The sequence below is a fragment of the Sturnira hondurensis genome, unplaced genomic scaffold, assembly GCF_014824575.4.
Source record: "Sturnira hondurensis isolate 20B ecotype Veracruz unplaced genomic scaffold, ASM1482457v3 Scaffold0011378, whole genome shotgun sequence".
NCBI lineage: Eukaryota > Metazoa > Chordata > Mammalia > Chiroptera > Phyllostomidae > Sturnira > Sturnira hondurensis.
In genome coordinates this window covers 4126257-4148886 of record NW_028084009.1, presented here as the reverse complement: position 1 = coordinate 4148886, position 22630 = coordinate 4126257, and the positions used below count along the sequence as shown (strand labels likewise).

Here is a 22630-nt window from a genome sequence, read left to right as displayed (position 1 = left end):
TGGCACCCTGAGAAACAGAACTGTGCAGGAATTCGACCAGGCTCCAGGCCTTATAGCCCCAGGGCCTTCTCTCCAGTGGAAATGAACTACCTGCCCAGCGAGCTCACTCCTGGCTTCCCACTGACACCCATTCTCATGGTGCCTGATCCTGACCCCAGCGCTGACACACATTTGGCATGAAACACCCAGTGAGCTGTCTACTCTCTCCAACTCCTCTCCCCCATCTGACATGTGCTGGGAGAGCAATGGGTATTGTTACCATCAAAATGTTACCGAGATACCACAGAACAGCACTGCACTGTAGAGGACAGGAAAGAGAGTGAGAGTGCGTGCACGCGCACGCATGCAGGCTTACTTCTTAAACTTCGGGGGGGGCGGGGTGGGTGGGGAGGAGGACAAGAGAGAAAGGTTGCTTCCCGCTGGGGAAATTGCCTCAGAGACGGTGGTGGAGAGCTCTGGCTAACACGATGCCCCCGCTGTGGTCGTGGCCTCGATGCAGCAGGCGGATCGTGAGATCAGCCGTCTGGGGCCGAGTTTCCAAGGGCGGCGTTTTGCGGAGCACCAGATGCACGCAAACGCTTATTTTCATGGGGAACGAAAGTGATTTGCATGTGCTTATTCAGAGCCATCTGAATTCCCAGTCACAGGCATTAAACAAAATCACTGCTCCCTTTGCTTCTGGCAACTCTGGTGCCCCCTTGTGGAGGAAACCCTCTTCCCACCTGCACACTGAGACCCCGGTCCTCAGGGCCAGCTGCCCACACTTCTAAGCTGACTCGCCCACCCTACAGCGGGGCCTTGTTTGGGCATTGGAAGGGAACAGCCATGGGCATTCTGGCTCCACTCTTCTTGCTCACTGTGCTCACCAAACTACCTAACCGACCCCCAACTTGCTCATGCCACATGTCTTTAGAAATGGACACTTGGCCTTTGGCAAACTCCTACGAGAAAAAGTGAATCACACGGCTTGGAGGAGGGCAGGCTGGTTAAATAAGCACATTGGTATCTAATGCCTAAAAACCAGGCCCAGTGCTGGTGGCCTGCGTCTGCATGGCCCAGAACAAAGAATGATTTTTACATTTTTAAAGTTAAAAAGAAGAAAAGAGGAGAAGGAGGAAAGGAAGGAGCGGCAGCAGCAATCGTACATGGCCATGAAGTCTAGAAGACACGCCATCTGGCTCTTTTCTGAAAAGATGTGCCAGCCCTTGGTGGGGATGGGTAAATAGCTTATTTCCTGACTTCTCAAAGTAGATTAAAAATGGCACAGAACTGATTCCAGGCATCTCTCGGTCTGCCTCACCATCACCATCTCTATCTTCTCCGCCGTGATTGACGACGCAAAAACCGTAGTGCTCACCGTCGCCCATCTGGCCAATCAGAGGCTCCCTGGCCAACCAGACGCTCCCTGCTGTCACGTGAACACCTTTGCTTCAGGTCAAGACCTGCTGTCCTGCCACCATCAGGCTTTCAATCTATTTCCTGCTTCAGGAGACACCACCTTAAACATGCCCACCAGTTTTAGAGTTTCTAACCAAGACTACAACCTGTGAGCAACATTCGGCGTGTTTCCATTTCCTGTAGTAGAGGCACAGCCACCAGCTTGACGTTGACCTTGGCAATATTCCAGAGCTTACAGCTCTGGGAGGAAATTGCACAAGACAGGGCAGCGTTTCATATCCAGGTGAAAAGATTATTCCAGGTCACCACTGCACGTCGCAAGTTATTATGTTGTTATAGGGGACAGAAAGGGGCATGCGCAGAAAATTACATTTTCCCCTAAGAGGCAGGAACAAACATAGCAAATCTAAGAAGCCCGAGTTATATCTGTATTGATTGTGTCAGAATAAACAGTTCCATCTGTCTCCAATGTCTGTTACTAAATGTAGGTTAATTCCACTTAGCCTCTTTCAATGCCTAATGAATTCAGGAGGGGTGCTTGGTGGCTTAATTCAATTAGTTCGATTTTAGCCGAGAGAGTAGAGCAGGGTGGCCACAATGTGGACAGGGGGCCTGGATTTAAAGCTCAGCTGCCTCACTTCTGGCGTGGTGTCCGCACCTCAAACACTTTCCCTGTAAACACGGGATGGCTGTGCCCACGTCAATAGGGTCACGTCGACGCTTAAAAGTTAATACAAGTCTAGTGCTTAGTTAATACAGGTCTAGGGCGCAGCAGCGAGCCCGGCCTATGGGAAGTGCTCAGTAAATATGAAATACCATCACCGTCAGTAGCAGAACATGGCTTACTCTTATTCATCCTAAAAGTCAGCTAAGGCTACCTTCTCCAACAAGACGATCTTGCTCCTTAATGGAGACCCCATTTCTAGTCCCTGGAACTTGACTGAGTAAGCTTTTAGGCTCCATGACATGTATTTTTTAAAAATCATTCTCTCTTATCATGCATTTTTATGCATTCATAAAACCTTCCTCTCCCCACCAGTGGTATCCGTTCAGTTGGCCATGTGCCAGAAATTCAACTACTGTTTCTGTTTCTATAAATAGAATTACGTAGCCATGATCTTTAAAAAAAATGAAATGGAAGAAAAAGACATAGAGTGACATATAAAAGACCCTTCCAGACCTTTACGCCATCGTCCCACCCCCCAGAGCTAACCAACATGGCAGGTGCCTCTGCATCCGCCGGAAGTTGTTTGCAAAGCCTGCGCGAACGCGTCTGCTCTGCCTACTCCTGCCTCTGGCTCCTTCCTGTCCGTCACACACCATTGATACGACAAGCGTGGCTCTTCAAGCTCTCTGACGGCCTCCTACGATTCCTGTGGCATCGTGCGCCTCGATTTATCTACTTATTCCCTACTGAAGGACACTGCAGCTGTTTTTTTAGTTACGTCCGTTAGGGCAAATCAGCCCCCCAAGAATGGGAACTTTGTTGCCTTCAGAGTCATTCCGCAGCCCCTCCTGGGCAGCAGGGCTCAGCTAATACTTGTTAACCAGCAGAACGTAAGAACAAAGGCACGATGCCTGCCTGCCGTGAACACTCGTGTTCTCATCATCGTGGCTTCTGCTCGCGTATCTCCAGAGTAAATTCCCAGACGAACTGTTGCCAGGTAAAGAGAGAGGAGTATACATTTAATTTTGATAAATAAGGACAAGTTGCCCTCCAAAGAGATGGTACAAATTGAATTTACAGGACTATATTGTGGCATGATTTGAGGAATATAAATCATGTCTCCTTCTCTAAATTTTAAGCTTCTTTTAAAGATGCAAAAAGATGTATATACTTTATTTTGTATTCTCAATAAGATCTACCACATTGTTTTGCAAGGAGTAGATAGGTGTTTGTTAAAAGGGTTTTGGATAATTAATATACCAGGATATAAAAAGGGCTTAATTGAGGAAAAGGAAAAAGCTGATAATTGCTTTAAGCAATATAAAAAAGAAGAAGGAGAAAGAAAAAAATCCCAATTAACCAGAGCCCATTAACAGAAGGTTAAAAACATTTTTTTGTGGGAAGAGGAGAGGGAATATATATATGTGTGTGTGTACAAATATCTGCAGCATGCAAGAGTCTATTTCAGTGTCTGAATAGTAATAAAACTGATGCTTTGATTTCTTTGATGCCCTCTATATTTAAAAAATTGTGTAGCACATTGTACCATGTGTAGCATTTTTAAATGAGACTGAGTATAAGTTACTTTCATTTCCAGAATTGTGGAAGGCTTTCACTTGAATTCCACAAATTCATTAGCAAATATGATTTGCAAAACCAAGTTTGGAAGAAAAGCTGTCAAATGGAGCAACCAACAAAAAAAGGTGACCCCGTGAAAACAATGAAAAATTGTTCAGCTTTCACTCTCAAACCCGTGTGCAGCCAGAGGATGGGGAGATGTCACCATGGGGCTGACACATCCCCCCCCCCAGGGGATCCCCCCACCTTCCACAGCCCCAGAGAGAGGCTGCTAAATCTCAATCCTTCTCCACCACGTCGCTCTCGCTCTACAGAAATTCTAAAAACGACAGGCCCCGTCATGGAATGAGGACTATCCCACACACCGCCACTCCTTGTTCCAAAATTAGACTTTGCCATAGACACTGATCTCCAAGGTGGCAAAAATAGCGGCTGCCCCGGGGAGCCCAGAGCTGTCCCTGCTGTCTCCGGGCAGCTCCTCCAGCAAGGCAGCTGGCAGCTGGTCCACCTCATTCAACAGGGAGGCCTCCTCCAGGCCCATCCCACCCTTGTCTAGCATCCCCTCCCAAGCAAATAATAGTAATGCACTGAGTTTCAAAAGCAAAAAGGTAGGGGAGAATCATGAGCTTGCTTTCTGGTGCCAAAACTACCCAAAGGAATAGGATTTCCTGGAGCAGTGACTTTTTAAAGATATACTCTAAGTTGATATTTCTGAAAGATTTTCCGGTAACTTGGAAACACTGAGACCGTTCGCAGTGGGGATACAGCTCTCCTGGGGCTGAGGCATTCTGGCCACAGGTAGAGGCTTAGGGACCAGCGACAGCGACCCTGCATTCCTGCCTCTGACAGTGACCAGCTCTACAGCTGCAGGCGGGTGACTCAGCCACTCTGAGCATGTTGCTTCATCTACATGACAGGGGCAGGCACAGGCACCCTTTTCAGGTCAAGGGCCATGATAATAGTTTCTTGGATTGTAAGCTCCAGGGGAGTATGGACCTCACCTGTCCATCACCAAGCTATCCCACAGCACGTAACAGAGCCTCTTATGTCCTCTGTGAATGGTTCTGAATGAACAAATGAAGGAGAATAGAGGAACGAGCCCAGCTCACAGAGATACTGTGGTCACCAGAGAACAAGCGAGGACAGTGTCTGGCATATTGTAGGAAGCTTGATAAATCGTACAGGCGACTATTACCAAACAGCCTGGCATATGGCAAGTGCTCAATAAATACATGGTCGTATTAGTGAAACACTATAAAGTAGGAAAAGTATCGAAAAGATAATATCAAAGCACTAACTAAATATGATTCCAGAAGACTGCGTGTGTGAAGACAGTTAGATGGCCCTGTGACCTCCTCATCCCGGTGGCCATGCCCTCTGTGGTCCCCTTCTCTGACTGTGGCGAGGGCTTGTGACTTACTTTTAATCCACAGACATGACAGGGCTGTGTCCAAAGCCGAACGCCCCACCATTGTTGACCTGAGACTGTGGGCTCCAGGTAGGAATTACTCTTGATTTTTTTCCAGAGAAGCCACGGACTTGAGTCTGTGTAGAACACCTCCCCATCTGTACCAGTCACGGGCTCCAGGATTACCACGTGGACATTGTTGGGGGCGTTACTCAGCTGACCACAATAATAATGCTTGCTGTTATTATTGCCCATCCCATGAGCCTCCTCTCTGTGACCTCTGGGATGCAAGGTCACAAGTGCATGACCCAAACCAACTCATTCATGGCTACAACTTGAAACTGGCGTGGGTCCCACAGTGAAGGATTCTGTCTGTAGATGAAGTCAGCTCAGGTCAGGGCTTCCTAATCACGAGGCAAAGCCCAGAGGTTCACCCTCCACCGTCTTTCTCCATTAATGACCTTGACAGTCAGAGAGGCAAGCCAACAGTGGCCTACGGGCAACTCCTAGTTAGGAATACAGCCACATCTGTGTGGATCCATTTCCAGTACCCAGAAATCTCAAAACTGTAACCCAGGGAGGGTGGCCAGTTTCGTTGTTGTCATTTGCTCAATTTTAGCATGTCCTCTTTTTTCTCCCCCCACTCAGAAATTGATTCAGGTACATTCCTTTGAAGCGTTCCACAACCCCCCGGGTTAACTGCCTCGAGACCCAGATCCATTTGGAAGCTAACTCATTTCCATCTCACAGGGGCTGCCGTTGCTTTAAAATGGCATTCATTTTATAGAACTCATTTAGCATACAGCTAAATGAAGAGCAAACAACATTATTTTCCAGTTAAATCTGCAAGGGGATGGTCTGAACAAATTACTCATAATTCTGATTAATTTTTAGTGGAAGTAATGAGAAGGTTGTAAGTGGAAAACACGTGCAGGCAGAACCTGCCTTTTAAGCACACAATTTATGCTAATTGATGGCTTCACAAATAAGGAACCTCTGAAAAATCTCAGATGTTTGAAGGCATCTAATGGGTAGCTACGCAACCTTAATGCAATTACATGTTGCCTCGTAAATTCAAAGTGACTTGAAGTCAACTTCACAGCTAGCTAGCGAATATCCATCCATCCATCCAGTCAGCCAACTAGCTGTCCACCCACCCATTTACCTATCTCTATTGCAATATCCAGAATTGGTAAGCCCGTGGGGCAATGAATACCAAGCTTGCATTAGTTCAAAAAGAATATTTTTAAATAATTGGGAAGGGAAATAAAAATTTTTCACTAATTGTGAACACCGCATGAAATTTGAATAAAACTTTTCTTTGGAACATGGCCACATCCATTTGGTGCCATCTGACCTATGGTTGCCTTACCTGTTGAGTTGCAAGAGACCATCTTTGTCCACAAAGCCTACAGCCTCTACTCTCTGGCCCTCCGCAGAAAGTTTTGCTGATTCCTGCTCTAAAACCCCAGAGCTGGGCATGCACAGGTCATTGGGCTGTGTCATTGCACAGGTCATTGGGGAATAATCTAGGGCTGCTTTGGGACGGATCACATGAATAACCAGCGTGCTTTCCCCCTCTTTAAATCCAACCACACCACATGCTCATAGCATCCATTTTCAATCTTAGCATGCCAACACAGCTCCTTTCGGTTTTGCAGATTTCCTTCCAGATGGGCAACTCTCTGCACGTGTTCGCAGCCTCGGTGCATGACTTGCATTGCTCAACTGTTCTGCATTCCATTACAATTTTGTGGATTTCTTCTTCTTAAAGAAGAAAGCCGGAAATCATCATTCTCTGTAGAAGTCACAGTTCCTCACACAATGCCTTGGATGGGGTAAGTGGGCGTTTGTGGGCCCTTGTGTGGGTCTGTGTTTGTGGTGTCTTGGTGTGTGGGAGATGAGGAAGGTTAATCGAACAGAGAGGCGCAGGCATGCCTATGGGCAAGGCGGAGTCTGAGGACACGTTTTCTTGGGCCCCCAAGTTGTGATGGTTTTGCTGTTGGTTTTAACTAGAATTCATTGCCAAGAGTTACAGACGGGGAGACACTATATGCAGACTCAAACCCTTGGCTTCTCTGGGGAACAAAAATCAAGAGGTCCCCTACATGGAGCCCAGAGTCTCATATCCACAGTTGTCAGCTCTTAGGCCCTGGACATTTCACTCCAGCGTCCCCTCTTCTCTCTCTTACATGTTTTCTTTGACCTCCATTGGCAGTGGGAATCACAACTTCTGATACAGCTACAAATGTGTATCTTCAGGTAGATAACCCACACAGTTTTGTCCACAGAGGGCCATGCACACCCAAATCAACATTACTGTAACACACTCCCTATACTGGACTCCGTGATGATGTCCCCCCTAAATTCATACACTGAAATCTCCCCCTCGACGTGGAGGGTATTAGGAGGTGGAGCCCTTGGGATGTGATTAGGTCCTGAAGGCACAGTGCCCTTATAAAAGAAACCTCAAAGCAATCCCTCATCCCTTCATTCATGTGAGACAGAGAGAAAAGACCGCCAAGAAGTGGGCTGCTCAGACATAGACTCTCAAAACACCTTGATCTTGGAACGCCCAGCCTCCCCATGAGAAATGAGTTTCTGTGGTGTATAAGCCATCTGGCCTACGGTATTGGTTACAGGAGCCCAAAAGGATTAAGGCGCACACCTACAGTAACTGACTCACAGAGCAGACAAGGAGGTCACTGTGTTAGCAATTGGCTCCTTCGGGCCGCCCCAGGGTGGCATTTAATCCGAGCAAGCCGCGGTGGGGGACAAGAGTGAAGCACCTGCCTGAATAATGCCGGCTGGGGTTGGCAGCACACAGATTCCCAGGCTGCCTGTGGCACGGTACCCACCAGGTCCCAGGGAGGAAATGCCGGACGTACCATGGAATTTTTCACGCTCTGCAGCAAGCGCTCATGCTGCTCGGCGATGGCCAGGGCAGCAGAGTGGACTTTCTGGTAGATGGCCTCCCCATCTCGCGTCTGAAAGATAAATAGCCCTTCGCCAGTCTCACACATCCTGCAAAAGCAAAGACAAAGAGCGTCTGAGAGTCTGCCCCGCGGAAGTTCCATGTGCTAAGAGCCTAGTACACCCCCCAGGAAATGAGAGCCAAATCTCTTGCACAAGATGAGGATGTGCACGCCCATTTGCTAAACAAAGTTTAGGAGAGTCCAATTTCCAGTGAACGGTTATTAATATGGGCCAGGAACCAAGGGGTATCCAACCTTTTGGCATTTCTGGGCCACACTGGAAGAAGAGTTGTCCTGGGCCACATGTTAGATACACAAACACTAATGAAAAATGATAAGCAAAAAAACCCAAAAGGTTTTAAGTAACTCTATGATTTTGTGCTGGGTCGCATTCTCAGTATCATGCATTCCACAGGCCGCGGGTTGGACACCCCTGCAAGGGGAGGCTAACACGGTGCTGATTCTTTTTTTTTTCTTTTTTGGTCAAGCCAAGTAGAAAGTTCAGTTTTTAAAAAAAGGCCATTTCTTGATTTTTAGCATGATCCCCGCACTTGGCTTTACCACTCTCGAAGAGGGGGCCCATGTGACTGCCTCTCCCCCTCGGTCCAGGAATCGGAGACCCAGCAGGCCCTCCGCCACTCCGCTCAGAGGCCCGAGGACTCCCGGGCTCTGTTCTGACGTTCCTCACAGACGCTGCTCAAAGGGTTCTCTCATTTCCACAGTCATGGATTGAATGACACCCTCACTCCCACTCAACGTGGTGGATCGAATGCAGGTAAGAATTTTTTTAATGACCATGACTGTGCTCAAGTAACGTTGAGAACATCAGAGAGGTCTCCCCAGGGCAGTCCTGTGGGGTTGATCATTACTGCTACGGATTAAAAGGCAGATCACCCCCAATGCAGGCTGCCGAACCAGAACTAAATTCCATGAACAGGGGGAGGCTGGCACATGCAATTAGGCAAGGAGCAAACACAGGTGTTTAAATCGCTAAATATATTACATGTGTATACATACATGATAAATACTTACCCAATACATGTAATTACTCTAAATATTTTTTAAAACATGGGCAAAATGATATGTGAGGATATTTTTAAAGGTCTAATTTTGATATATACATACTTCGACAGCACACTAAGAGGCTTCTGCTTCTTTATTTTAAAGAACCGAATTCTTCTAAGACACAAGGCCACTCCCACTGTCTCAGCACCTCCGAAAAACTGAACACTGGCCTCAGTGCCTGAGTTTTGCTCTCGTCTGAAGAACTCTTTAGCACAACATGGAAACCAAGCACATTTTGACCCAAACCACCTTTAATCATTTTATCTAGCCCAGCCTATGCGATCAATGCAGTGAAAACAGAAAGATTCCTCCCTATCTAGTTTCCCACAGTTGGCCCAATGCCACGGCCATACGGCAGCTCTCAGCTCATATAGAGCGCGGTGTATGTGACTGAGCAACACCTGCCTCACTTGACTTTTACTGATGCGGGCTGTGGGAAAAGAAAAAAAAAACAGACAGCTCCTCCAGTGAGCTAATAATGAGAAGCACCTCATGAGGCCATTCTAACCCAATGAGGAACAACAAAGTCACAACTAACGCCTTACATTCAAGTCCTCTTTCCTTCCTGAGGGCTCGTTCCAGTGCCATCTCCACCTCATTGATGCCACCGTACAAACTGGACCGCTAATTCTGCGTGGTCTGGTGTTTTTATACCTCCTTTTTCTATCAAATATGGAAACACAACCCACAAAGAGGAGGAAGTGACCTCAATCGATTCTTTAAAAGGAAGAAGTGGCCTTCTGTTTTCCCTACGACCAAGGTTATCACTTTGTTCCTTACGTATACGCCAACCTTGGCTCTAGAAAGGATGGAGACACCTGTCGCCCAGAAGCTGTGGTAGATGATGGCTCAGCATCAAACCCTGCCAGTGTGCTTCTCAAACTCGACAACCCCGTGGCTCTGAAAGTGTTTGCAACCGCAATCCACAGTAATGAATTCCGTTTAGATTATGAGCCAGTATATCTATCTGGCTATGTATCTATTACCAACTTATAACAGGCTGGTGTTTTCTATTCTATTTTATTTTTAATGCTGGTAGAGAAATTCTTCATCTGTACTATGACCCGCCAGTTGGCAAGACCTTGTCTTTGAGGATCACTTTTATCCAGTGTCTGCTTTGGGTAAACATAATGAATCTACACTCTTCCCTTAAAGACATATGAATCTCTAAACCATTATTGTGATCAAAAACCAAGGAAATCAAAACCATTGTAGCACCAAGCGTTCTTCTTTAAAGTACATCAACAATAGACCCCATCCCCGCGTCCACTGGAGGATCTGGAAGACACCCACACTCACAGACATACACTCACACATATACATACACAATACACACAACTTGCCACTTACAGAAAGGACCAGGGGTCACAATCGCAAATCCAACCAGGGTTTAGACAAAGGTGAACGGATGAAGACGACACACTACAAGGTAGAGCGGATGGGGTGTGGCTACTGGACAAGCAACCAGTCAGCCCCAGTTAGACATTCACTCACATGAGACACATGGGCCCAATGTGGCCATAGCTTCTGATTGCCTAAGAGAACTCAGAAAACCTGATTTTTATGTGAAATAACCGGAATTCTTAATGTTGGGAACTTACTTCATTTTTTTAAGCTGTGGGGGCCCAATGTCCCTGTGAAGCCAGAAGGCCACTAGTTGAACAGCAGTTAGACCTTTCGGCCATGCTGATCAAGGTGCGTGTCCTTCGGTGGGACAGCATGATCCAGGAAGGTGACAGGGAACAAAGAGTGGACCTTAAAGCCCTGGCTGGTGTAGCTCAGTGGATTGAGCGTGGGCCTATGAACCAGACAATCGCGGTTCAATTCCTAGTCAGGGCACATGCCTGGGTTGCAGGCCAGTTTCCAGCAGGGGCCAGTTCCCTGCAGGGGATGCAGGAGAAGCAACCACACATCGATGTTTCTCTTCCTCTCTCCTTCCCTTCCCCTCTAAAGATAAATAAATAAAATATTTTTTAAAAATGGACCTTAAATGCTGTTCCCCAAGTCTCTTCTGACCTCGGCCCAGACGTTCTCTTGTTTCGTCCACTCCCTCCCAACAGATCTGGGTGCTGTTTCATAACCCACTTCCAATCCATTAAAAATGTTACTGCATGTCTTTGTCAAAATAATACAATGGGTGAACTCCCCAAGACAAATAAGAAGAAAGGAGGAAAAAAAGAAAAGAGGAAAGGCAGTGGAGAAAACCCCACATCAAAGAGGCTAATGGTCTTACGTAACCCAGCACCATCTGCGTCTCATCGCCGGAGAACGCAGCGCGGAGCAGAGAAGTCCTAAAGGTTCGCCCGTAACAGAACTGCAGATATGCGTTTTGATTTTCCGTGGTCTGGACGCCTTTCTTCCTCTTTACCCACCGACTTTGTCCTTGGATACCTTCCCAGCCTCGACAGTGGTCCCCAATGCGCCAGTACTCTTTCCTGATGGCCTTATATGACCAGAACCAGGGACCGAAACCCGGACCAGGTAAAATAGTGAGTTTAAGTTTGCCTTCTCCTATGTCCTTTTTGAAGAGAAGGAAGGATTAGGATAAAAAGAATATTGTGTTCGTATCAATGCACCGGGAGTTCTGAATTTCCAAATCATGACTGCCTGAATGGTGTGCCCATCCCCCCCAAACCGTGGATTGTGTGATTGGTCAAGAAGAAAATCAAGAGATCCAAAACTAATGAGAAGTTCACTCGTTCATGCCCAGGTGCATCACAGCAACATGGAGCGAGAGACTCGGGCTCCCAACCGTCCCTTGCCGCCTCTGTGACCAGATAGTTAACTTCTCTAAGCCTGCATTTCTTTTGGAAAGTAAATAAAGTGACAGTCGCTGTCCCCCAGTTTTCCTGAAAGTTTTAGGTGCAATTCGGAGTGTGCACAAAGCAAATCTGCACCTAATGGGCACTGCCACCGTCCCCCGGAATGTGACGTCCCTATACACGCAGCTTTTCCACCAGTGCCTAGAACAGGGCGTGGCCTCTACCAGGTGCTCAGCAAGTACCTGCAGAACAAGTTGTGAAACGGCAGGCAGCTGATAGAACAGGCAGAACTGGGCCCTTGACCCAGGCATCAGTGAGCAAGTCTTATTTAAACAGAGGACTCATCGAGACACCCCCAGGAGGGGAACAGTTTGGAAGAAAAGGCTAGGAGAACCATCCCAACAGAAATACCACACACTGAATGCCTTGAGTTGGGACAACGTCCAGGGACTCCCACCTGGTGGGGAGAGGGCGGAGGAGGGGCAGCCTCAGTGCGCAGACTGCCATCAACTGAGCGTGGAGGTCCAGGGGTAGACAGTCTTTGCTATTTTAAAGTCACCGCCTGCATGCAATGGTCCCCAAAGGCACAAAGGCCCAGTTATAGAAACTCTTTCGCTCTTTGCCAGTCCCATTTCACACCAACGCATTTTGTTTGCAAAGTACTAATAGGCTGAAATCATGAAAATCCAAAGGAAACGATCTCATACTGGGCAGTGTTCATAAGTGAACTTAGGAAGTCGGTAAGCCAGCCAGTTCCATACCACCTCACTCTGTAGATGTACACAGTGGGAGCATGTACGTGGGTGCGTACATGTGTGTGTTTAGAATATTTGGACCCTGCTGAAAGCAGGATGAACCTGATCCTCGATGTGCATGTTTAAGACACTCGTCTGTCCACCCCTGCAAAGTGGTTATGAAATCCATGCTCAATTTCCCACATGCAATTGTATGTTATAATCGAAGGAACACAGTATTGTCAGACCGACATAAAGCAACTCGTAACAGCAGCCCTGACGAGTAGAAACAAGAGTAAGGACGCGGCCGTTTTCAGGTGAAGGGGTTGAGACGTACAGACTGACAGCTACAAAACAGCCCCGAGGCCGTAAAGCACGGCTCAGGGAATGTAGTCAGTAACGTTGTCATAGCTGGGTGGGGTGCCAGGCGGGTACTAGACTTACTGGGGGTGTCACTTCGCAAATTACGCGAATGTCTAACCACCATGCGGTACACCTGAAACTACCACAAAATAATACCAAATGTAAAGTGAAAAACATTTTTAAAAAGACATGGCTTTTTCTTTGTGGTGGTTACAATTCACTAGGTTAGACAGACCTACATGCATGAGCGGCATTGAGAATAATATCGCAGTGGCACCGGTCAGAGGGGTGATTAGGCAAGAAAATGTATAGTCCAGAAGAGAGGTGGGTGTCGGCCTTAGAGAAGAAGAAAATTAGGAAGCCCCCACCTGAAAGAAACCAATCAGAAGCTCCTTGCAAAGGACACGAAATCAAGAGCAAAAACTTTAGAGGATTCACATTCTTCTGTCTGTGGAAGTGAAGTGAACTGAAGTAAGGACTCCTCCCCCACCCGTGGCTATGCTGATACCAAAGACCCCATGGCAATAAAACACACAGAGAGAAACACAAAATGGAGTAATCGAGAGGCTGGAACACAGGGAAGCATGTAGCTCAATCTGGAAGAAAACTCCGGGGAGGGGTCTGTCAGGAGCTTATAACATAGAACGGGGCTTCCTATGGCTTCCGTACTAACAATGGCAGTGTTGATGCGGTCGGATTGTTCTTCACTGTAGGGGACAGTCCCAGGCACGGTAGGATGTCTAGCAGCATCTCCAGTCTCTGCTCATTAGGTACCAAAATTGTCTCCAGACATTGAGCGGCAGCCCTGTCCCTCTTTCCGGCAATACCCTTCCTTTCTGAATTGCTCCTCTGACCACCGAAGACAAGGGCATGAGGGAGAAGATGACTTAGGCTTAAGTGGTCCCGAGGTTACACGTGCAAGGCAGCTTCTGGGTTGGGGGAACTATTCCTTCCCAAAAGAGTGTGCTCTGGTCAAGGTCAAGAGCCCATCCTACTGTGTTCCAGCCATTGGCATTATTGCCTGGTTGATCTCAATTTGAGACAAGGTGTTAGTCTGACGCTGCTAGTGCTGTGTGTGTGTGTGTGTGTGTGTGTGTGTGTGCGTCACAGCTTTGCCGTGACCAGGGTGAGGATCAAGCAGGGGCTGGCCCTTTGGGAACATCAGTCATTCAACTACAATTTCCATGTGTTTCTCAAATCTTTCTGCTACCTATTTACTACTTATTTAATCAACTAACATGTTCCCCCTCAGACAAAGGTATTGTAAATGGAACCCTCAATTCCATATTCTAAGCCCCTTTGCGCTGATGTTAATTAAAACAAGCATTAAAATGGATGTAATGCAAACAAAATAATGTTATTACATTATAATAACATTATAATAATGTTATTTATAATGTAATATAATAACACTATTATTATATTACATATAATATATGTAATATAATGGGTCCTTTTGTTAAAATCTGACCTGGAAGTGTGTTCGCTTCGTAGGGAGTCAGGTAAATTAGAAAGTGTTAGAAGAGGCGTTAAAACAGGCCAGCACCCACAGAAATGTTTCTCTGTGATTCGACCAAAGGGAGCAGAAAGGTCATGGAGAAGAACGTGACTCTGACCTCACCGTCAGAGTCACGTGTATTTAACACCATGCCCCTGTGGCCTGAAACCATGCCCATTTGGGCGCAGGTGCGGCTCCTGGAGTCCCGCTCCAGGTGGTGGGGGAGACAGGAGGGCTCCATCCCTTCCCTCATATGCTCAAATCATGACCTTGGGCACATTCCTTGACCTCTTCAAGTTTCAGAGCCCTCATTATCTCGAATGGAATGAGATCACCCAAACCCCACAGGGTGACGGGAAGCAGTATTAAAATAATGCAGACAGATAAAGACAAATGCTGTGCCATCTCACAGATACTGTGGAATCTAAAAAGTCGAACTCGGAGAAACGGAGGGTAAGAAGGTGGCTACTGGGGGGCTGGGGGCTGGGGGCTGGGGGGTGGGGGATGGGGAGAGGTGGCTCAGAGGTGCAACCTTCCAGTCAGAAGGTGAGTAAGTTCTGGGACGTGACGGAACACACGGTCACTGCCGTTCGAAAAGACAGCATTGTGTCCCGACAAGTCACCAGGACAGTGAATCTTGAATGTTCTCACCACACCGAAAAAGGGTAATGATGCGGGGAGGAAGGTGCTGACTAACCTCATTATTGTAACAATCGTTTTACGATATCCAATCTATCAAATCACATTGTACACCTTAAACATAAGCAATGTTATAGATCTCTTACATCTCGAGAAAGCTGGAAAAATACATAAATAAATAATGCACATTTAAATTCTTAAAAGAGAGCCACAAGGCAGGATGCATGGCTGAATGTCTCATTTTCCCCGAAGGGCCCGAGAAAGTCATGCTCCTCTCTAGGGGTTTCCTGTGCTAAAATCCCAGGAGCTCGGGGGGGCAGAGGGGACCTAGCCAAGCTTCCCACGGTGGCCTGTCTTGTCTGTCTGCACACCCCACACCTAGCACCGAGTCTGGCAAAGAACAGGTGCACAGTAATGAGAGATCTATTAATGATGGTCATTGGAGAGGTTATTCTGTGGAGCAGACGGGGAACTCTTCCTCCTGTTTATTTATAATCAGTGTGTGTTACTTTCATACTTCAAATCATTTGGGGGTAAGGGCTATCCAAGAACCAATGGAATACATGGCAGGAGAGTAGTTTCTGTTTTCTTGCAAAAGAAGTGATCTCACTTCTGAGCAAGCCTGTGGGTGAGACCTAGTTCATTTCCATTCAAATCGATCTACTCAACATAGCAGGAAGGACTGAGTGCTTTTTATTTGTTCATTCACTTGCAATCCTTTACTACGAATGAGTATATGCTCTGTAAAATGTTCTATATGAATGAGTATGTGCTCAGAAATCGGAGATTACTGAGGAGCCTGGAATCAAGAAGACAAATAGAGAATATTCAAAGAGTTATACCAGAATAATTGTCCTTTTAGCTGTATATTCACCAATTCGAGGGGGAGCAATTTTCCAACGAAAAGTCGTTTTCACAATTAGACTTGTTTGTAGAGCGACATGCGCAGGAAGCAAACGAGTTCTTTTTCCAAGGCTGTTCAGATGCCTTGACAGCCCCCCAAAATAAGGTTCTTCACACATTCATGCACTCCATTGAAGGAAAAGCATTTGTCGGTGTAATGTTGCTTTTCACTTATTCTTGGCACACCAAAAAGTTTCTCTTAAAACAATGTCGAAAGCTCTCCAGCTGGTAGCGAGAGTGCTCGTGTGTGCGGTTATTCAGTCCATCCTGCCCAATGCACCTGCAGGTGCTGGCCCCCCCCATCATTCGTTCTCGTAGATCAGCCAGGAGGCGCGGAGGCACGGAGGTGGGGCTGAAGCAGAGGCCCACAAACTCATTAACCAAGGGAACCTGCCGGCCACCTGCTGCCTTGCTCCGGGCAATAAACTTTTCAATGGCTCCATGGGGAACGCTGCCACAGTCAGGGTTTCAGTCACCTGGATCTCCCCATAAGCATGGGGGCGCCCTGCCTACCTCAGGGACGGCCTTCCCTGAGGGGTCCGGGCTTGGAAGTGGAAAGAAACGCACAAAAGACAAGAAAAACCTCAAAAGAAGCAATCTGTCTCAGTCCCCCCCAATACACGAATCGTTCTTTATCTCCAGGGGCAAAGAATGGCAATTCACGGTACAACTGCAGTTTTCTGAGAAGCGTGTGTTTCAACTCCGAATTTCCTGGAGGAAACAAACTGAGTTATGGTCAGATTTGCTTGTGGGGGCACTGCCGGGGGGGGGGGGCACTGCTGGGGGCAGGGGGAGAAATAACATCTAGAAAACTCAACGGACCTGTAATCACGACCCCGCTGCCTGGGAGAGACAGACCGTCCCAGCCCCATGCGCCTGCACTCCAAACTGAAAGAATAGAAGGTTCCGGCAGTAACGTGAACGAAGAAAGCGCACAGCTCAGGAGGCCCATTCACATTGCCAACGTCTCTGCCAGTCCGCTGCCCATGGGTGGACACCCCTCCTCGTGTGGAGCAGCTCAAATAACAATGGTAATATTCTGACAGGGTCACCCGAATGGTTTCGGGGGGCTCTGGATACGGAAGTCTGCCTCTCTTCCTCGGCTCTGTAGGAGTTTATTAAGTACTAGGCTCCTCAACGTGACTGGGGCAGGGGGTGGACACGCGATACAATGTACAGATGATGTATTGCAGAATTGCACACCTGGAACCTATACAAGTTTATTAACCAGTGTCACCCCCAATAAATTCAATTAAAAAAGGAAAAATAAAAGAACTACGCCGACTGCCCGCAGAATGATAATACTTTGCCTTTCCAGAAATCTATAGGGTTGGGAAGTAAGAAGATCTGAGAGTGACTCCTGAATCCACTATGTACTAGTCTCATGCCTTTGGACCAGTAATAATACTATACGGTCACCAAGTGGTTTAAATGAGTGCATGCCAAATGCTTAGTACAGTGACCTCGGTATAGTAAGGGCTCGGTATTAGTGATTATTTTCGATGGTGGATGCCCCAGCTAGGGCAGAGTTTCTCAATCGAATAACCAGACCTGATCACTCTTTCCTGTGAAGGACTGTTTGTGAGTGTAGGTGTAACAGCGTCTCTGGTCCCTCTACCCATGAGGTGCCAGTCGTGCCCCCTGCCAGAGGTGTGACAAGCACAAATGTCTCCAGACATAGCCACACAGCCCTGGGTGCCCAGTCACAGCCGGCGGAGAGCCAACGTTCTCCATCTCAGCCTCCTCCCGAGTGACGCTGCCAATCACCGGCCGTCGCTTCACTCCGTTTGCATTGGGCAATGAGTAAATGTTGTACTGGACACATCTGGTTCATTATCCTTTTAACCCTCACAGTTACTCCCCTTCTGATGGCTTCAGAACCCACTTCCTGCTTCAGGAGAACAACCTCTATTCAATTCATAGCCTGTGTGCTTTCCAGAAAGTGCTCTCAGTACAGTGCCCGACACTGTAAACCTAACGGTCAGCATACGGCAGGAATTGATCGCACTTCTCTTGGCGGATGGTATGAGATGATCCCAAAGCTTCTAGAAGCCACCATGGGGAGCAAGAGTGATGCCGTCCTAGAAGAAACAGGACTGAGAGCTGAAGCTTAAGGTCTTCACTGACCCCGAATGAAGCAGAGCCTGAAGGCATCCCTGCTCCCCGGACGTCCAGTAAAGTAATCCAGTGAATTTCTCTCCTGCTCATGGCAATGGGTTGCTACCACTGCCTATTCTGTGCCAGCATTAAGACAGGGGTGTGTTCATGTACCTTTACTCATCTCCATGGTGATCTTGTGCGATACACATATATTGTACCATGTTACAGGTGGCCAACGGGAACTCAGGAAGTTAGCTGACGCACACAGAGTCCCACGGCCAGCATGGGGTACGAATAGAATTTAATTTGGTTTTGGCCAACATCCAGTCTAGCTTATCACCCGTGCCTGTTGTTGGTCTTGAGGGGTGGGCTAAGGCCTTTGACAGCACCCCCTGTATTCTGAACAGAAACACTGGAACATCTTTGTGGAAGCAAGCCTGATATTTGGAAACAGTTCGCCCAGAGAGACTCAACCCCTGTTCCTTTCTCCTTGTGAGGCAGGGAGGAAATTGTATTAGTTAATATGAAACTGCCTTGTTTTGAACACGTCCAAAAATAGCCAAGGAAGAAATTATCTTCACTAACAAAGCGAGGCAGATATGAAAGCTTCACGCTTGGGGGAACAAGAATGATCTTATTATCCCCAGCATCTTGATGGTAACTATAAAAATCTATCTTTGTTTGAGTTTCAGGCAAAAATATAAAATAGTAATATTATCTTGTGCTTAACACTGTATCCTGCAAACCCAAGCCCTGTTCCAAAAGGAATCATAATAAAATATCAAAGATGTTACTCGGGAGAAACCCAGTGCCCTTCGAGGCCATCTACATGCATTTCTGCTTTTATCCTGCAAGGAAGTAAATCTCTACATAAATTTACAAGGGGAGTTCAGCACTTTGTCCAAGGTCAACAGCTAATAAAGAGTAGAGATCAGAGCCCAGGGTCTGTCTGACTCTTGAACCAGAGTCCCCTTTCTATATCACACTGGCTGAGAAATGAGTAAGGTCCCAAGAACACAAGCTCCCGTACTTGTCCTTCCGATCATTCAATCTCGAGTTTGCACCAGCCCCATGAAGCATGACACTGATTAAGAATGCTATTTAAACTCAAAAAATACTCTAAGTTCCTGTGCTATTTGAGGCACCGGGCTGTGTGCAATGGGTTGTGGGCTTTACAATCACCCACCTGCGGGAGTTCTTGATGAAAGACCCAAAAGGTTGGATCATAAACAAACTAAAGTCATAAAGGAAAACTCTTCCATTTTCCAAGACAGCAGCACCCCATGGCCTTTGGGCAAAGATCATTGGATAATTCTGATATTTATGTCTCCAACACATCCACACTTTTTATCCACTATTTCTTTTGCCTGAACTATTTCAGTATCTCCCCACATGTACGTCTGTACTCTGCCTCCTGTTGTTTACAAATGAGGAACATGATCGATCTCTCTCTCTCTCACACACACACACACACACACAAATATACTTGCTTAAAAAGTCTCTGGTTTCCTACATGACTTAGGAGGAATATAAAGGTCTTTTTAAAAAATCTTGGATCCTTAGAAACTCAATTAGATTTCAATATGAATTAATTAGGCTCAAGGAAGATATACACAGTAGTAAAACTTGGAATGTTAAGATAATTTCAAAAAAGTTTCAAATAGTCGTAAGATACTACTAAAGCTTACAAGTTTACTAAGGTTTTAGCCTTCAGAAATTATGATTAGAAAAGCCATACACTTTTTCTACCAGTATTCCCTATAAACAGTGAATCAAAGAACAATGGGAAAATATTCATGTTTGAATAGGTGCCGCCTGAAATGGCCTCAAACGTTCAGATCAATGCCGAGTTCCTCCCTTCATCACTATGAAACAAGAGTGGGAACGACCTGGGTTCATGGTCAACACAAAAGTCTATTATAAAGCATTTTTATACCTTGATTTCACCAGTTAGAAGGAACACACAAATAGTATCTGGGGCCCAAACAGAAAAACACGCCCACTTGCTCAAGCAAATTCTTAATTTTCTCTGTAGAGATTTTCCCTGTAAGAACAATAAATAGGTAATTGTGACTGAATCCTGCTTTCACCCTGCAAGGAAGTAATTCTGACGGAAGATCACTGCTCGGAAGACTCAGGCTTCCTTTCCCAACGCAAGGACCTTCGCAGCCTCTGGGACGCCCACTGACTGGCTTACAGTCCTTGAAATGATGCTCTGCCTGGAATTGACTTTCATTATTGAAACTAAATGGGCCAGAGAAGAGCTGCATGGGAAAGAAGAATTTAAAAACTCTCTAGAATGGTTGTAAGAGCATCACATCGATCGTATTTCTAAAAAAGCAAGTTTTTAAATAACTGGGCTTTGTTTCAAATGGCACTAACAGACTAATTTGAGGGGAAACTTACTGTCCCGCATGCAGGGGGACTAGGGTCTCTGGTATTTAGAACTTCTGTGTTTACTCTCCTTATATGAAGTACCTTATTCCTGCCCAGTCAGACACGCATTTTATTTTTTTAAGTCACAAACGGATGGTTTTCAACTTTAACGCAATGTCAGGCCATTTACAGAAGGACTTGTATTTCTCCAAATGTAGTCATTTCAATTTCTAAAATATAAAATGTATAAACAGTGTTTAAAAAAAAAAAAGAGCCTAAACTGAGGAAGGACAGTGAACCACGGATTACACTACTGATCTTTTTGTAGCTGATGACCCACCCTAACGCTGGGCAGCCTGCTCCCCCTCCCAGACTAACGCCCGAAGGACAAAGGGAAATCCCAGCAGCACTTGCTGTGCTGGGCACGTGGATGGGCTCGTCTTAGAGTTACCCTCCTCCAGCCCCAGCGCCACTCATCACACTGCGAGAAAAGCAGGTGGAACTCAACCCACCTGCAGCTTCAATTAAGTCAGTGCCCCCCCAACACACCCCTATCGATAACTGACCACAGTCAGCTCAGACGAGGAAATGTAAATAGAGTAACAATAGGGAAGTTTTCCCCAAACAAGGAGCTTAACCCAGTACATTTTTACCTCTCGAGACCTCAGTTTGTGGTCCGTGGTCAGACCGCAAAGTGAAAATTCATACCACACTCCCGAAACATCAGAATCGCTCATGGAAAAGAACGCCATGTTTACTGATATGTGAACAGTTCACAGCACGCCCTCCTAGGTTGTATGGTCATGCACAGCTCTACGGATGGGTGTGCCAGATGGATGTCCTATGTAAACCAGGGCCTCAAATGATGTGCACCTGGGGGTGGGGGTCTCCAGAGGGGGGGAAACATGGAAAAACAATCATGAAACTCACCTCCCTGCCTCAAAAGTGAACCAAGCAGCATCCCGCCCATACCGCCGCAGGGCGCTCAGCGGCCAAGAGACGAGTTTGACTCTGGGATTCTGGACGTCCCAAAGACAGATGTGCTCATATGTAATCTGCAAGGCACATTCGCCATGGACATCTAAGTTAGGGGATGGCATCAAATACACATTGAATCTCTCTGGGAGAAAAACAGAAGGTTAGTCTAAAATCCCCAGGAATAAAACATCAAAGACAATGTAGGAACACAGAGGCATTTCAACATAATTCAAGCTCACCGTCTAGCTTTTGACTGAACACTCAAAAAAGATAAACCTTCCTCCTAAGTTAACAGTCCCAGAAAATGATTTTTTTTAATGAAGACCATATTAAATCACATAATAATGAGACAGTCTGCCTGTCAACACACACTAAACACTATTTAAATGAGCAAAGACCAGTTTTAGGCTTTTTAATTTGCATAATAAAAACATGTGTATGCCAATAAAAGGCTGAGCAAGGAAACCATTAAAAACATTTCTCCCTGCCAAGTACATATTAATTACGCCCACACTTCTGTGTTCACAACGGATGCAGGTGTGAAATCATTGTCATCTGGTTTAACGATGTTAAAGTTATATTGATCAACTTGTAACTTTCATAACTAGGTGAATGAAACTATATCCCAAATTATTTAAATAAACCTCGACACTAATGCCTTGCATATAATAAACCTACAGTTTGGAAAAATTCCAATGGACACATTTGAACTAGTTTTAACAGTGAGCTGTCTTCAGCGAAACACTGGAAAGAAATACTCATTTGCTGGCTGGGGTGACTGTTAAAATTTAACTAAGATTATTCTAAATATAGCTCTTGGTTCATTACTGCAACCAAATTTTCATTTCTACAGGTATGATCATGGTATTTCTGTTATATTTTTAGAAAGTTCATTAATTTAAGATTACAGAGGCAAAAAATATTACATGAAATATGAACAGAAATATTATTACTATGGCAAACACATTTTTACCTACCCATCATTATGGTAGATTGCATACATCTGACAAAACAGTCTGGTGCTAATAACATTAATGTAATTCTAAATTAATTACTTTATAGCAGTAAAGATATCATTAGAATTTCCCATAGTTGAATTCGGTACATAGAAGTATCGAGACTGTGTTTGTGAAATGTATTCACGCATGCATTATTCAAGTTTTCTAAGTTATTTCAAACTGCCTCT

General features: G+C 46.0%; 1 protein-coding gene across 2 annotated transcripts in view; it reads right to left on the bottom strand.

Moving 5' to 3' along the window:
* DOK5 (docking protein 5) overlaps positions 1 to 22630 on the bottom strand; it is a 123353-nt gene that overhangs the window by 18516 nt on the left and 82207 nt on the right. The window contains exons 5-7 of one of the 2 annotated variants that reach the window (XM_037059941.1): positions 21397 to 21586; positions 7940 to 8075; positions 4645 to 4707 (exon numbers count right to left, since the gene is read on the bottom strand). In XM_037059941.1, coding sequence (XP_036915836.1) covers positions 4687 to 4707; positions 7940 to 8075; positions 21397 to 21586 — 347 coding nt within the window. In that variant the 3' untranslated portion in view covers positions 4645 to 4686. The remainder of the gene's footprint in view (positions 1 to 4644; positions 4708 to 7939; positions 8076 to 21396; positions 21587 to 22630) is intronic. The other variant, XM_037059940.1, reaches the window with a different exon arrangement.